The 15,795-nt window shown below is 37.6% G+C and overlaps 1 protein-coding gene across 1 annotated transcript; it reads left to right on the top strand.

The window, feature by feature from the left end:
- Window positions 1-9,042: 9,042 nt before the first annotated feature.
- On the top strand, window positions 9,043-14,946 carry PCOAH_00033000 (Uncharacterized protein; the record flags this gene model as incomplete). Its single annotated transcript, XM_020060095.1, has 1 exon — window positions 9,043-14,946. One exon carries the CDS (start codon window positions 9,043-9,045, stop codon window positions 14,944-14,946), a length of 5,904 nt encoding a protein of 1,967 aa, XP_019915885.1.
- Between the last annotated feature and the right edge of the window lie 849 nt (window positions 14,947-15,795).

Here is a 15,795-nt window from a genome sequence, read left to right as displayed (position 1 = left end):
AAGAAAAAAAAAAAATGCTCCGTACTGTTTAAGCTCAGAATATCATGTCCTTAGAAAATCCCTCACTCGCATGCGCATAACCATTTCTTACATGCACATATAGATTCGTCTCATACCGATAGGCAAACCGGCACTACCCCTACATACGTGCATAATTTAATTTAGCTCAGTTTTTTCCTTCACCTGATATTATGCACGCTGCATAATTATGTGCATGCAATTGTGCGTACATACATGGGTGCACCCCTTAGAGCAGAAAAGGGTTAAGAATAATCAAATGGGGTGTAAAAATAAAAAAGAGAAAAAATAAAACTTGGGTGTACTTACCATCACCGCCACGTTATTATGGGGAAGATACATGCAGTGGTGCATCACCAAAAGTTATGTATGTTCATAATATGGAGTCATTACCATGCACTTTATTACGAATGAAGGTCACAAATATTCAGCCAGGGGGATGGAATCCGAACTGGCAGTAAATCATACCTAGCACTACACAGGATTTACTTCCCTTTATCATACTACACTGTGCTTGCCCCTAATGTGACACATCGTATGTGAAGGGCAACCCTTTTTATGGCTTGGCATATTTTTTCCGACGAAGTAATCCCACCAAACGTTTCATAGGAGACTGGGAGTGCATACGTTATGTGTTCAATTATGCCTGCATAAACGTACCTGCTTGACATATAACATTTACACCTATCGCGCGAATGAGCATGTGGGATTATCCAATGCAAAGTTCACACGATTAGCTATTTGCGCACAGAAAAGATAAACAAATTCCACCGTTGACCCATTTTACTTCCCCCTTTTTTTTTTTTTTTTTTTGTCACACTTTTATTTTGCTTTCTTCAAATTAGCACAAAAATGTAAAGGGAAAAATGGCACTTCATTTTTTTCTTTTTTTGCCTGAGTAATAAATTTGGCATATCATAATGACAGAATAATTTTCGCACAAATGTGAGGGTTGGCAATTATCAGGGTGTGCGTGTGTTTACGTATGCATGTGCATAATGTAATGAACTCATCTGTGCCTGTCTTGGAAGGATGCCCCAACATATCCTTTCCCAGGCGGAAGGTGACACTTAACTGCAATTGAAGTGCACACTTTGGATTTTCTGCACAACCACGCAATTAGATTAAAGTTTAATCAATTTGTGAGTTAAACCGTGGTGGGGAAAATCAGAACAAACGATCATCTTCCATTTTACGAAGAATGAACAAATGTGAAAAAAAAAAAAAATGCGTGCCGCCCTCCATTTTTGCACGCGCAAAATGAAAGTTCGAAACTGGCATGCGCGTTTGCACATTTGCGCTTTTGTGCACATGTATGGAGGGGTTAAAAAGAGCTTCCAAAATAAATATTGCACTTTGGATACCTCTGTCAAGACAAAGCGTTTTGGAGGTTGGAAAATGGAAGGCACACAGCCTAGGCAAAAAAAAAAGAAAGTGCAAAAATTGATTACAATTTAAACAAACAAATTCAATCTGCAATTTTCCGTTACGTAGCGGCATCATATATTGGTGTCTCCCCCAACTGGAGGAAAATTCGATCTGCATGATTGCACCAATCGCACGCGCGACAGGGGGGTTGGCAGGGCAACCGAAAAGTTGCAAAGTGGAAAAGTTGCCAAGTTGCAAGACGGTGGTACACGCTTCATTTCTGACTTCGCCTCCTTTAACAACTTTGAACATTTTTTTTTCTTTTTGCCGTAACAGGTTTTTTCAAAATGGGCGTGTCTTTAGTTTCCCTTGCGCGCATGTATTCGTATGCATTTTCCTGGCTCGATATTTTTGAAGTGGTGCAGTAAATATTATTTGAGTGCACCCCGAATATTGGGGAAGGGGCGGAAAAAAAAGGAGGCGAGAAGAATAGAACAAATTGAAAGTGCATGCAGTTGTTCACTCATTCGTGAATATGTGTGAACGAGTGTACCCGTAATTAACTTGTTATAAATTTTGTTGCGCCATTTTTTTTTTCATCCTTTGGGGTTGTTTTTCGTGTTTTTTTGACAAAAAAGAAGCGGATGCGATGACAATTTTTCCATCTGTTTCATCAAGCGGGCGAGCATTTTAGTCTTGTCGATTAAATAAAAATATTTCGCGAAAAGAAAAGCACAAAAATTGAGGCGATTATGCGTGTCGTAACAGCGAAGAAAAAACAAAGATGCGTCACCGATCAGGGTGAAGAAATGCACAAACTTACACCCCCCCAGGGGTGCGACAATTTCATGCATTATAATTTTAGCTCATTTTTTTCCTCCTTTTTTTTTTTCGTATCCCCCTTTGTCTTTCCATTGCATGAAAAAATTAAAATAAAATTCTGGCACTCGTCGAAAAGTGCGAATTTGCTATAAAATTTACAATTATAATTCACATTTTGCATATGTGCAATTTTGCGAACAACAGAGCGGCGTTTACCTACACCTGCTCGACATGTTTAACGCGCATTGTAATTCCTCTTTTTTTTTTGTGTACTTTGCGACACATGATGCAAATTATATCAGACGCAACATGATGGTAACGCGTGCGAGACGTTTTACGCAAAATAATTTTCCCCTCAACTGGTGTAAAGAATCTGCATTTTCAATTGATGGAAACGTAGAGCAGTCAAAACGGGGGAGTATTTCGTTTCGCCTTTAATCTGTTCTTTGGCACGTCCTCTGCACAGATTCCCCTTTTAACGCAAAATGGAGATACACAAAATGAGGAAGTGTATCGGCAGGATAAGCATTTTTTTTGATGTACTTATTTAGGGGTGAAAATTCCTCACCACTGAGCTAGAGCATAGTTAATTATGTGAACGGGGAATTTAGGGAATAGCTAGGGCATACGGTACGCACATCGCGTAAAACGCAATTTTAGAATTCGCGAAATGTGGAACGCTTTGAAACGGGGGAGATATAGCGATATATGTACCCAGAAAAAAAAAATTTAAACATAAGGAGGTAAACAGTTTTTGCTTATATTTTTTCGCCTTTTCTGTTCCCACAAAAGAATAAAAATAGGGGTAGCAAAATGCAGTACACCTAACGAGTGCCGTTTTTTGCTTAGCTACACGCAATATATTTTGCCATGTAGGAACAGGCTTAGCTCTTCAGTGTAGCATATAATATGTAGCAAGAGAGATGTGCTTTTTTTTTTAAATTTGGATATGCATCCTCTCCTACAATGTGCAACCAAAAATATGCGCTCGTCGCGAAGTGATAATGCTGGTCAGTAGAATAGGTGTGTTGGCGTGCGACGCGAAACTATCTCCCGCTTACAAACATAAGGAAGGTAACGCAGTGAAAAATTTATGTATTTTTCGGTAAATTAGAATATGTAGTAATCTTGAAATAAGCGCAAAAGGGTTATTCGTATAATTACATATATATGTGCATGAATTTATAATGTGATACTTCCAGGGGGTTATGGTTTTATAGCATGATCTGGCCTTTATAATACGCAGAAAAGAACACTCCTTTTGTGTATATTTCGCCTTAGTCTATTAGCAAAAGGTTAAGTGTAAGGAAGGAACGCATAAATAAAAGTTTTTCTTTTTTTCCTTAATTTTTTTTTTCCCTTAATTTTTTTATTTTTCCTTTAACTTTTTTTTATTTTTCCTTATTTTTTTTTTATTTATTTTCTTTTCATTATTTTTTTTTTTTTTTTTTTTCGATTCGCATGCAGAAAAGGCAAAAATAAGGGAAGGTCATTTTCTTGAACATTTATATATATAAATTTTCTGGGTAGTGAACAAAATGTTAGTAATATTTTCCCGCTCCTTTTGATAAAACTGCAATTATGACGCATGTTCATGTATATATATATATATTCATATATATGTATATATATATGCATACATATGTATATATAAATGTGCACCTTTATATATATCTCAGATGAAAAGAAGCGCAGGAATACCATTTTTAACGCATCAAAGTAAAAGTGTTTAAGCGTACTTAATTTTACACTGTAAAGTATTAGTTTTTCGGCATTTTTATATACACCTCAGTGGTGAGAAAAAAAAGAAATATATCTTTTCAGCTAGTCATGAACATTTTTATCACTCTACTTATGTGTACTTTTTCAATTTGCATCTTCACGCATCCATATGTTTGTATGTTTATATATAACATTTATGCATAGTACACATGTATAGTATGCATATATAGCTGAATGTGTAATGTGCACATATATATCTTTATATATTTATTACGCATACATACACGTAGATAGGGCAGGTAGGAAAAAGTGTATGATTTATATATGCGAACCCATTTTCACGTGTACACTTGGGATGGCTCTCATATGTGTGGAATGCATCTCCTCATGGTAAGAATTGAATTGAAGGGTAGAAGCTTGTGGGTCCCCACTAAATTATATCCCATAGTGTGAACTTTTACTTCGCACAGCGCTCTGCATACCTTTACATAACTAATGCACATGTATTCGTGCATGTGTTCATGCAGGTGTACATGTGGTGCACGGGTACTATACGTGTATATATGCACATATGTGCGTAGTTAATATACACGCACCTTATATGTATATATTCGCATGTACATGTATTTTTGAAGGAAGTAATGAATGAACTTGTACCACCTCACTATTATTATTTTTTATAAAATTATAACATGACATGATGGTACGTTCACCTTTCTTTATAACATTTATAAATTTATGTGTGTCATAAATGAAGAAGATGTAAAAGCTGTAACATCAGTTTAAAAAAAAAAGAGAAATGTACCTTCATTTTAAATCTATAAATCTTTAACAAGTTATTTTTAAATTCAACTTTATCTTACAAGTCACAAGTACATTCGTACATCCATATATACATCGTGCTACCGTACCCCCCGCTTTCAAAAAAACAGAAAAGAACCTTTTCACAATTCAAGTTTATGTAATACATTATGTTTTCATATTTCTGGTGTATATACATGTATGCCCACACCTTCGTACATACGTTTTTTCCATCTGTTACCAACGCGTAAGATGTGGTTTATAACTTTTTACCTTTAAAGCCCTCCCCCTGTGTTTTCAGTGTGTGGAGGAATCTACATGTGAGCGTACGTGGGTAAGCTCATGCGTAAAACTACACGACGCTCGACCATACATCCGAATAAACGTGCTGCGGTGAAGGAGTCGTTTGCCCCGTTAACTCCGCTGGTCACATGAATACATGTACACATGTGTATGTACGTATATATATACACACACATACGCTTTTCACACGAGTACCCCCCGTGAAAATTAAACCAAAATGAAACACACGTCGAATACATAATAGTGTTTTCTTTCCATCCCTTCCCATTTTGAACAGTAGTAAAATTTATCAGCTGTGTGTAAGAAGTGCTATTACAGGTGAATATGTACGTGTGTGTACTTACACTTTGTTTTATTTTTTAAACCATTTCTATGTTTCACTTTTTAAATTAACAGAATAGGTAAAAAATCAATAAAAAAAATTACACCTTCGTGGTGCATCCACCCAATACACACACACACACACACGTATGTGAAAATGTGCGCGCACACACAAGAGCGTACCGAGGCACCACACGTGTAGCATATATGCGTACATGTGTGTATGACTGTGTGTATATATATATACCTACGCTTTGCTCGTACATCCTGTGCGTATATACAAAATACACACAGGTATATATATGTACACGCCGTAGTGCCCTCATTTTCATGTACCAAATTAGGACGTTTGCCCTTTTTTAATATGATAATATAGAGTGAATTCTCTTCCATTGCACATATTGTTTCGTATGTGCAAATGCATCTATAAATGTTTGTGTGTTGAGAAAATTGTGCATATACCTGAGCGTATGTGTACATGTGTGCATCTGTTCTTGTATGCAGATCGTCGCAAAAAAAAAAAAAAAAAAAAAAAAAAAAAAAAGTCTGTATACATTTACAAGTAGCGAAAGAGCATATAAGTATACGAGCCAATGCTCGAGCGTCCACCCGCCAGAGCATACGTGAGAGTATACATTTATGCAAAAACGTACCTGTAATAAAAAATTAAAAAATAAAGAAGTCACTGCATTGCTAAAATAGTGTGCATCTTGCGTAAGTGGCAAAAAAAAAAATAATAAATAATAAAAAAAAATACTATAAAATATATTATAATAACGCATATATGTGTGTAAAAATAATTAAGAAATGCTTTGTGATGAATAATGAATGTCATATTCAAAACAATTGCGAACTAATTACATATACTCTTTTCAATGTCTTTTTGTTTATTGAATTTTTTAACCATTTGCAGATATAGATTTTAATAGCAAATTCACTTTATCAACTGAATTAAAACATGAGTAAATATAAAATGTGCCTTCTTTAATCCCTTCTTTTAATTTTTTTTTTTTTTTTTTTTTGTTTATGAATAAATGTTTTTTTTTTTTTTTTTTTTTTCAGCTAGCCTTTTTCTACCATAGCACCTTTTATGCGTGTAGGAGAAATTTTAATTCATTTTTCCAATGTGCCTACACGTTTTACATGTTTACAGTTTTTAATTTTTTTTATTTTTTATATGTATATATTATTAATAGCAAAAATGCTAAGTACTTAAATTAATTTTAAATTTTATTTTCCCCTCCCGCCCCATTTTGTGGGCGCATATACACACTGTCATATGATGTAGATTGGGCGTGACCTTCTTCACTCCCTTCCATCCTGCTTGGACAGACGTCTGAGTGCACATTTTGGCATATTTATTTATATGTGAATGTGTACAAGGGTGAGTGGCCGCACGTGTGTGTTCGCGCCTGTATGTGCTTGTGGCCCTGTGTGTATGCATGTGTACATGTGCATACCATCGTGCAAACACAAGTACGTACCTGGACACATATATGTCAGCACTCGTATTCCCCGACGCGTATATCCAGGCGTATTGGTGGTAAGGGAAAAAGCCCTCTCGCTTTGTAAGTGACAGAAAGAAACATATATTTTTATGTACATTCATTGGCCACAATTCGTGGATGTGAAATTTTTAAGCAGATACAGTAATGTTATAGGAGCAAAACCGTTGTATGCTTTAATCATTTATTTATTCATTTAATGTGTATACTTTGATAATTTGTATGTTAATATATGGTCTTTTTTTTTTTTTTTTTTTAAATAATTATATATTTTTATGAATACTTTCATTCCTTTGCACGTATACCATTGTATGTGTGAGCTGTTGCATATTTGCACCTCTCTATACTTGTATTGTCCTATATTTATATCGCTCTACATTTGTACCGCTCTACTTTTGTACCGCTCTACATTTGTATCGTTCCACATTTGTACGTAGCTACATTTGTTCCAGTGTATTATCCCTCTTTTTTAATCCTTCAGCTTTTTTTTTATTCGCACATCTCGTTATAATACTAACACGTGTTGCGTTTTAATTCTCCCGGAGAATTTTCATAATTCACCATTATTTCATTATTTCAGTATTTTATAATTTCACCATTTTATTTCATTTTATTTTATTATTTTATTTTTTTTTTTTTATGTTATATTGGATAAATAGAAAAGCAAATTTTTTTGTCATCTTTTATAACGTCCCATTACGTTTGTGGAGTGCACACTTCCACTTTTATGAATATGTGCATGTGCCTGTCGGTATCCGGGATGTGATTTCCTGCGTAGGCACTCAAACGTTTTTTAATTTACAACGAGTTATATCTCCAAATTAGTACTTCCCATCTGAAAAAAAAAAGAAAAAAACACGCCTTATGAGCTTTTGCATATTATTGCAAAGTGCTTATTGGAAAATTTACATCTTTCTATCTTTATCGTGTGTGCGTGCGTTATTAAAAAACCCGACCGAGGAACAAATCATCACACTCTCCACCTTTTTTTTTTTTTTATGAATTTTTTCTACCCCTTGGAAGACTTACATATATATGCATATGTTGCCCGTGACCTCCGTTTTATGGTTCACTTGTTAATATGCTTTTAATTAGTAGACCTCAAAGATAGCTCAGCTTCTGAGGAGGTCTTAATATTCCCCCATAATTTTTTGTATATATATATGTGCGCAGAACAATTGGTGTAGGGGGTGATATTTACACTTCCCACCACATGTACAGTTTCGCATTTGTTTCGTTTGCCATTGCCCATTTATTTTCTCCCTTTTGAAAACTAAGTGCATTTGCATGTGATAATTATTATTGCTTTATGAATTAAGAAAATTTTTAATCATTTGTCCAGTTATCTGTTCCTGCGTGAGACTCCCTACATAGGAATGTATAAGCGCAGTCTCTTAGACACAGCGCAAGGACAGCATTATTTTTTTCTTTTGCCTCTTTTCCATTTTGCTGCTCTGCTTTATTATATTTCCCACCTTTTTCACTCCAGCGTTCAGTTAGTTTTCCGTTGCGTCACTTACCATTGAGCTATTTAAAAGCTTCATGATTGTACATAATTCAAATTATCCTTTATTTATATAAATTTTTAATGCCCCTTTCTTTGGCCACCCAATGTGCTCACTCTGTACATGTAATTATATATCATCACAAAGGGTAGTTTAAATTTTTTTCTTTTTTTTTCTGAAATTTACATTACTTTTTAAATGTTAGTGATACATAGCGTGTCCATTTTTTTTTTTTTTTTTTTTCCTTTTTAATTGACGTGAAGGTGGTGGTTTTGGGTGCTAAACACTATTTCATGCTGGTTGACAGGAGTTGATGCCCCGTTCGTATAAAGTGCATGTGCAAAACGGAGGCAATTCTACATCTGGGTGCATGTCGGAGAGTTCGTCGCTTACCTTTATGCGTTGTGGATAATCTAGTTGTGACAGTGTAGAAAGGTGTCTGTGCATGTTCTGTGAAAAAAACCCGCTTCACACGCCCACCTCATGCGCCATTATATAACACTCCAAAGTGATACACTTTGAATTAAATAAAAAAAAAAAAAAAAAAAAAAAAAAAAAAAAAAAAAAGTAAAAATCGATTCTCAATTGAGTCCATATTATGATCCGGGAATTAACAAATTGAGGACCTTTTCTATTTTTTAAGCCCAAACCAAATTCTTTATTACGCACTGCTGAAGATGGACGAGGACTGCAAGAGTGAAGATCCGAATGTGCCGCGAGTTTTGCGGGAGGTAGACTTGAATAAGTTACCGTTGAAGGGAAGCAACAAAGACAAGAAAGGTAAGAAGGATAAGAAAGACAAAAAGGATAAAAAGGTTAAAACGGGAAATAAGGAAAAGAAAGAAAAGGGGAAAGCAAAATCCAAGACGGCTAGTCAACAAAAGGCTAGCGAAAATGTGAACATGTGCAATTCACAGAATGAAAGTCTCCCCCAAGGGAATTGCAACTTTATCAGTAGTGAGGAATCTAGAATAACGAATGAACTGAATAAAAGTGCAAACATGGATAGTAGCTATGCTTACGGGTATAATACCTGTGCAACATCTGCTAGTAGTATTAACGAAGGGAATAGGGATAATTCAGTTCTGCACGAGGTACCGGATGGTAAAGACATTTTTGTAAACCCAGCGGTGTGTAATGTGGAAGGAGCCAATGGGGTAACACCTTTTAGTGAAGCCTTTATGATTCCCAACATGAATAAAATAATGGAACCTCCTGGTTATGGACTTTTGAATAGCTCCCTTGGGGGAAGGAATGACTTCCCTGAGGATATAACGAACGGAGCGAATATGAGTAGCATTATAAGGGACCGCTACAGTGGAGGGCTGAACAGGATAGGCAGTGCAATAATCCCAGGTGACAGCTGCAAGTACGCTGGATGTGGCAATCTCTACAATGGTACGGGTGCAGCTGATCGCAGTTTTAACCACGTAAACGGTGTGAATAGCATGCACAATTTGAGCAGTGTGAACTCTCCGATTGAGCACCAACACAGTGTATTGAACTCCTGCGCAGGGAATGTGTATGAAGGTGTAAGTAGAACCAGCTGCGATATGAAATCTTCCTCATGGAAAGGTATGGCCCAAATGAGCAATACTAATATGGTCGGTTTGACCATCGGGGAGGAGATTAGCATTAGCAATGCGAATAGTGCACCCATGGAAGGTGGTAGCTTCAAGAAGATGAACACTGGGGACGATTTAGCCAATAAGGAATTCTCCATAGAACCTGAAAAGCTATTTGCAAATATGAAAAGATTAAATGTGGATGAAATGGGAAAGGACCATAATTTGGTGAGGGAGAAAAACGCTATGGAATTGTTCCACTATGAGAATTTTACTTTTAATGATGGTATGTATAAACCTATTGGTAAGGATCATCACGGTAAGTCTGTCTCCAACAATTGTGGCATCGCTGCTCCGATGGCTGCTATGATGACCGGAACGAACAACTCTGCCAATGGTAATTGCAACAGAATGAAGAATAACGTAGGTGTTACTCAACCAGGGAGTATTGCTACACCCCTGGGGGATTATCTCCACCTTGCAGACGCTATGAGCAATAACACGAACTATGAGGATTTTAGAAAAATGTCTTCCAGTGTGAAAAGTAACCCAACGAGCGATTTGAGGAAGTATATGCCAACCCCGATAGGTAGTAACAGTAATGGGAATGGGAAAGGAAACTTTTACACCCCCTTTTTGAGTAATGATAACCAGCGTGATAGGGTTTTCAATGGGGTCGACTTGGAATGTGCGTCTAATTATTTGCCAAAGGAGAATGTAGAGGATGGCCTTAACAGTTGTGGGGTGTGTGTGAACGTCAGCAGCGACAGTGCTGTAATTGATGAAAACAAATTTAATGGCAAAAATTTAATCGAAGAGCAATTGTTGAATTATGCTGGGCATTTGCAACATGCTAATCACATCAGTTACAACCAGAGCGCGTTCGACACGTCCAATGTGGAACTCCCGATGGAAGTACAACAGATGAAGGTAAAAAAGGATCAGAGTGAAGATTTGAAGTTCATTAAGACAGACCGTTCCTTCCTTCGCAATGGTGATAACCTGTTCAAGGGAGATGTGGATGACGAGCTTCCCGAATTGGTGAATAAAAACTTTAAAGGAACAAACGCATGCGCAGAGCAGAGTGTGCAAAGTGTGAAGCCTGTCTATATGGCCACGGACAGCACCATATACCCGACCAATAACGCTGTTAGTAAGAATAAAAATGGAAGGGAAGAGGATGATGATTTGGATGAGAATGGCCACTACATTGATAATGAAAATGGGGATGACTTAAGCCGACGTTGTCCGGATGGAATTACGGATCCGCTTAACTTCGAAAGCGAGGTGCTTAAAAACTGTGAAAGAGATATCGGACCTTATCATGACGATGATGAACTGTATCTGAATTTTGACGACCACCTGCAGTTCAGTTATGATTATGATCTGTTCAGAAAGAACGAGCTGCACCTGAACTTGAAGCATCTGAACGAGCATCTCAATATGAAGGACGACGATATAGGAAATGTGAATTATTTAGGGAAGGTCTCCAATTTTGATGGCAATTTCGCGCAGCTACATAATGATTTAGATTTTCCGGCCAACCTAAGCAGCATGAGTAGAAATATGTCCTTCCTAAATTATGACGAGTTGGAAGAAAAGGACTGGAAGGACGAGCACATGAATGAAATATTTTCCGCTAAGGGGAGTCCCCACTTGGGTAGCGATGATCATCACTCGTTTTATGGAAAAGGCACGTTGGGAAGCTCCTTTCACTTCAACCATGATATCAGTAGTAGCGGTTACAACCTCGGTGCAGAGAGGAACTTTGGCCTTAGCGCTTGTAGTACCGTTTTTCCCAGCCCCATTTATAGTGAACCCAGAATTTTTGACGAGAAATCAAGTTTTGGCGCAACGGTTCAGGGTACAAATCAGTGCAATAATGACGTGGAGAAAAATATAAACAATAATAATATGCTCTTTGTGAATAACAATAATTTAGGTATAAATTGGGGGAATGCCGATTCGGGGAAATTTGAAAAGGGTGCACATGAGGAAAGCACATGCGGAAGAAATAACGACACCATTAATAGCAACTTTATTTGCGAGGAAAATAACGTCTCTAATAATGACCACACACTGATGGATGACCATCATTTGGGGCTGCCGCATAACGATCATTCGCTGGAAAATAATAGCACCAACTTGGAGCGCAATAGGAACATAATACACGGCGTTTGTATAAATACGACTTGCGCTAGCGCGTGTGAAAGCATCCCTCCGTGTAGCAAAAGGAATGGTGCACGCAGAAGAAATGACCTAGATGACGAAGTTGGTTCTGCTTTGCATAGCGACGGAGAGCACATGGGGAAGCACGCACGCGGTAATTATTCCAACGCGATGACGAAAAAAGGAGCGAACTTGGTCGGTACAAAATGCGAGACAGTACATTCCTCTGGTGTAAGTGGAAAAGGTAGCATGAACAAACAAGGGGTCGCTGATAGAATCCTGGAAGACAACACGAAGAGGGCCAGTAGTAATGCCAAGAGAAATGAAGAGACTAACCCCGATGACCATATTAGCGGTGATGCTACAGGCGAGTCGGTAACGGGGATATGCGTAAAAAGTTGCAACAACGGTAGTAGTAATAAAAAGAACAGCGTCAAAGGGGTTGCAATGGTGCAAAACAGTCAGCCAAGGGAAAGCGCAACGGATCCGAAAAACGTACGAAATTTTAACACAAATAATCAGGGTATCAACATAAGCGGAATCGAAAATGTGCAACTAAAGAATGCCAGTAATTTTAGCGACGACAGCACCAATAGTACCAGCAGCAGCAGGAGCGACGCAAGAAACGGAAGCAACAGAAGCAACAGAAGCAATCGAAGCAATCGAAGCAGCAGGGACGATCCCATCGATAGTAATGGCCGAAATCAAAACAGGACTAACCCCGTCGCAAGTGGGATGAACAAAAATGGCAGTCAAAACAGCAGCCTGGTGAACGCAGAACATAGGAAGAAGCTTATCTTGCCACCATACAATTCCGTGCCGTTAAATTATGAGAACATCAAAAATGAGAACTTCTCGTTTAAAAGCGAAATGGTAAAGAATGACAAGTCGAAAAGTAGTGCCTTCTTAAATTGCGCTTCTACAAAGTTGGCTAGTACCAATTCCAATGGCCACACAGATAAGGTTTTTATGAATAGTACATTTAACGTGGATAAAAAGGACAAAAGTCATGTGCGGAAATATTTCGAAACGTGGCTGAACGACCGTAATAGAAATTTTAGCAATAGTAAGTATAATAAGGACAATTTAATGGGCAACCGAAGCAGCTTCGATTCGTTCGGAGGTAGAAGTGATCTGAACAGCTCCAACGGAATGAATCCAAGTCGAACTTTTTTGAACTCGTCTAATTGTACAAACCGTGTTTATCCTGCGAGCAACGAGAAGAAGGAGTCCTTCCTACGAACTACTAACAACCGGACAGATAACGCCCGAAGAATAAATTTGTTGACAGCTGAAAAGGGCAAAAAATATTTGGGCAGCAGTCCCCTTTTCAGCTTTAACAAACAGAATATAAGAAGTGGCCACGCTACTAAGGATGATCACTTCGGGGCCATTAGAGGTAGTATGAGTAGAAAAGCGAAAGACGATATGTTCCATCTGAGAGGCAAAGTGGACAACATAGGTGCGAATAACCAATCGGGCATGTACCACGGTCGAATGGATCCAGGCGAAAATGTGCATGGCTGTATGAATGATCAAAAGGTCTATTTTGATATGAAGAACCAGCAGAATGACATTTTAAAAAATGGGACGAAGGTGGAAAACCTTGTTGATCAGGTGAATGATCCTAATGGCAGATGCATCTATGGAAACGTGAAAAACCATCACGGGGACGACAAAACCTCCAATGTTAACCTAATCGGGAAGAATGAGAACATGTTTAGAAATATTGAGGAGGATATGTATAAGGAGGCGAATCGTATGCAGGGGGGCGAACTGAAGTACGGTCCCTTGAGTGGAGCGCTGCACAACGGAGCTAACATCGGGGTGGGCACCGCCAACCGACCCAACAATAACGCTAACATCTGCGATAACCTAGTGGAGAGCGATCACTTGAATAACTTAATGGAAAGTATGAACCGATTCGAAGACGACGTCGATTTTATGCTGGAAGAAAATGAAGACGTCGAGGGTTATTGCAAAGCGACCCTGAAAAACGACAAAATTATGGAACTGCAAAACATAATAAACAGTCTCAGGTTTAAGAACAAGCAGCTGCAAAAGGAACTCACGGAGGTGAAAAATATGCAACTGAAAAAAAAGCAAAATCTTATATTAAATAGTCTAAGTAATAAAAATGACGACATTAGTAGCTACTCATCTTTTAAGGAAGACACGAATAACTCCGATTGTGGCAGTGCAGAAAATTCGCACAGGTACGTTCAGAACGTTTTAAATGATAAGGAGAAGTACAATTACGACACGAAGATTTCTATACAGAAGTTCCATTTGGCCTATACAAATAACTCCATGGGGAAATTAAAAATAGCTGCTCAGAGAGACATTAGTGGATCTTTTATGGGTCCTAAGGGCATACACGTGAAAACGATTAAATCGTCTCTTCACATTTCAGTGTACAAAAGTGCAAAGGATGTTTGGTTTCCAGGATTTGCTGACAGCCACGTATTTTTATTAAAAGGAAATATTTTTGGTATTTTAAGAGCATGTCAATTGTTGTACCATTATGTGAAGTCTAAAATGTCGTCTTCCAAATGTTGCATTTATTTAGTTGCTCCGTTTGAGTGTGTACAGAAGTTACTGGCCGATGGATGCAAACGAATGGCAATAATTAAGGAGGAGTGTGGGGCGGACGTCCGATTGGGTAATTTATACGTACAGGTGCATGAGGGCTTTACGGAACGCTTAATGGAGATACGAGGAAACGAGGTCAATGTGGACTGTGCGCTGGAGAAGCTGGTCATTTTTATGCAGTCCTGCTTTTCAGTTCAGTCCTACGATTACGAGTTGCTCAAGTACCCTTGCCGATCGGTGCTTAACTTGCAGTGAGTGATAGCAAGTAGAAGTGGAGTATATACTTTCATTGGGAAGAGGCAAAACGGGAGTAGGCTTTTTCCTTATGAAGAGAAGAACGGGAATTCTCTCAACCGACATAACTTACATAGCTTCCTGTTGGAGGAAGAAAGTGGGCATCCCTGTCGATCATTTTTACTTTAATTTTTTATTTTATCGTTTTATTGAAGGTGTATATCTTTACGTGGGAACCTGAGCACGAGCAAAGTGGAAGAACCCTTGCGTGTATATTTTTCTCATATTTTATATTTCATTTTTTCGGTGCATCTTCAAGATGCGCTGTCTGCATATATATACTCTATGGGCATAAAAAAAAAAAAAAAAAAAAAGCGAACTGTACAACTTGCCAACACGTTTTTATGTTGAAGGGGGAAAATTCTCCCTCTCATTTTATTTTCTTCAGCTCCTTCCTTTACCACACTTTATTTTTTCGTTACATATATTTTTTTGTTTTGTGTAAAATGTTTTTTCGTATATATTCTACTTTTTATTGTTTCGTCGGGTCTCCGTCCTCGCACCACGTCTTCACTTTAACATTTCATAAGCTCCTACCCATGTGCATATCTGCTCCTATGCACACCTACTGCTTTTCACCCCCTCTCCGTCTAAATCTTCACAAGCATACTTTCAGTACATTTATTTAATCATTTACTCTAATGGTTTCGATAGTTAACAATTATAATTATATACTAAATTTTTTTTTTTTCCTTTTTTTTTTTTTTTTAGTAATAATCATAATATTAATTTACATTAGAGAAATTTTTTTTTAAATGTTACAAAATATGAATTTGTGTTTATGTTAGATTAAGCGAATTTTTTTTTTTT

This window comes from Plasmodium coatneyi, chromosome 11 (assembly GCF_001680005.1).
Source record: "Plasmodium coatneyi strain Hackeri chromosome 11, complete sequence".
Taxonomy (NCBI): Eukaryota; Apicomplexa; class Aconoidasida; order Haemosporida; family Plasmodiidae; genus Plasmodium; species Plasmodium coatneyi.
The sequence above is the reverse complement of the archived record's forward strand: the minus strand, read 5'-3'. Positions and strand labels throughout refer to the sequence as shown.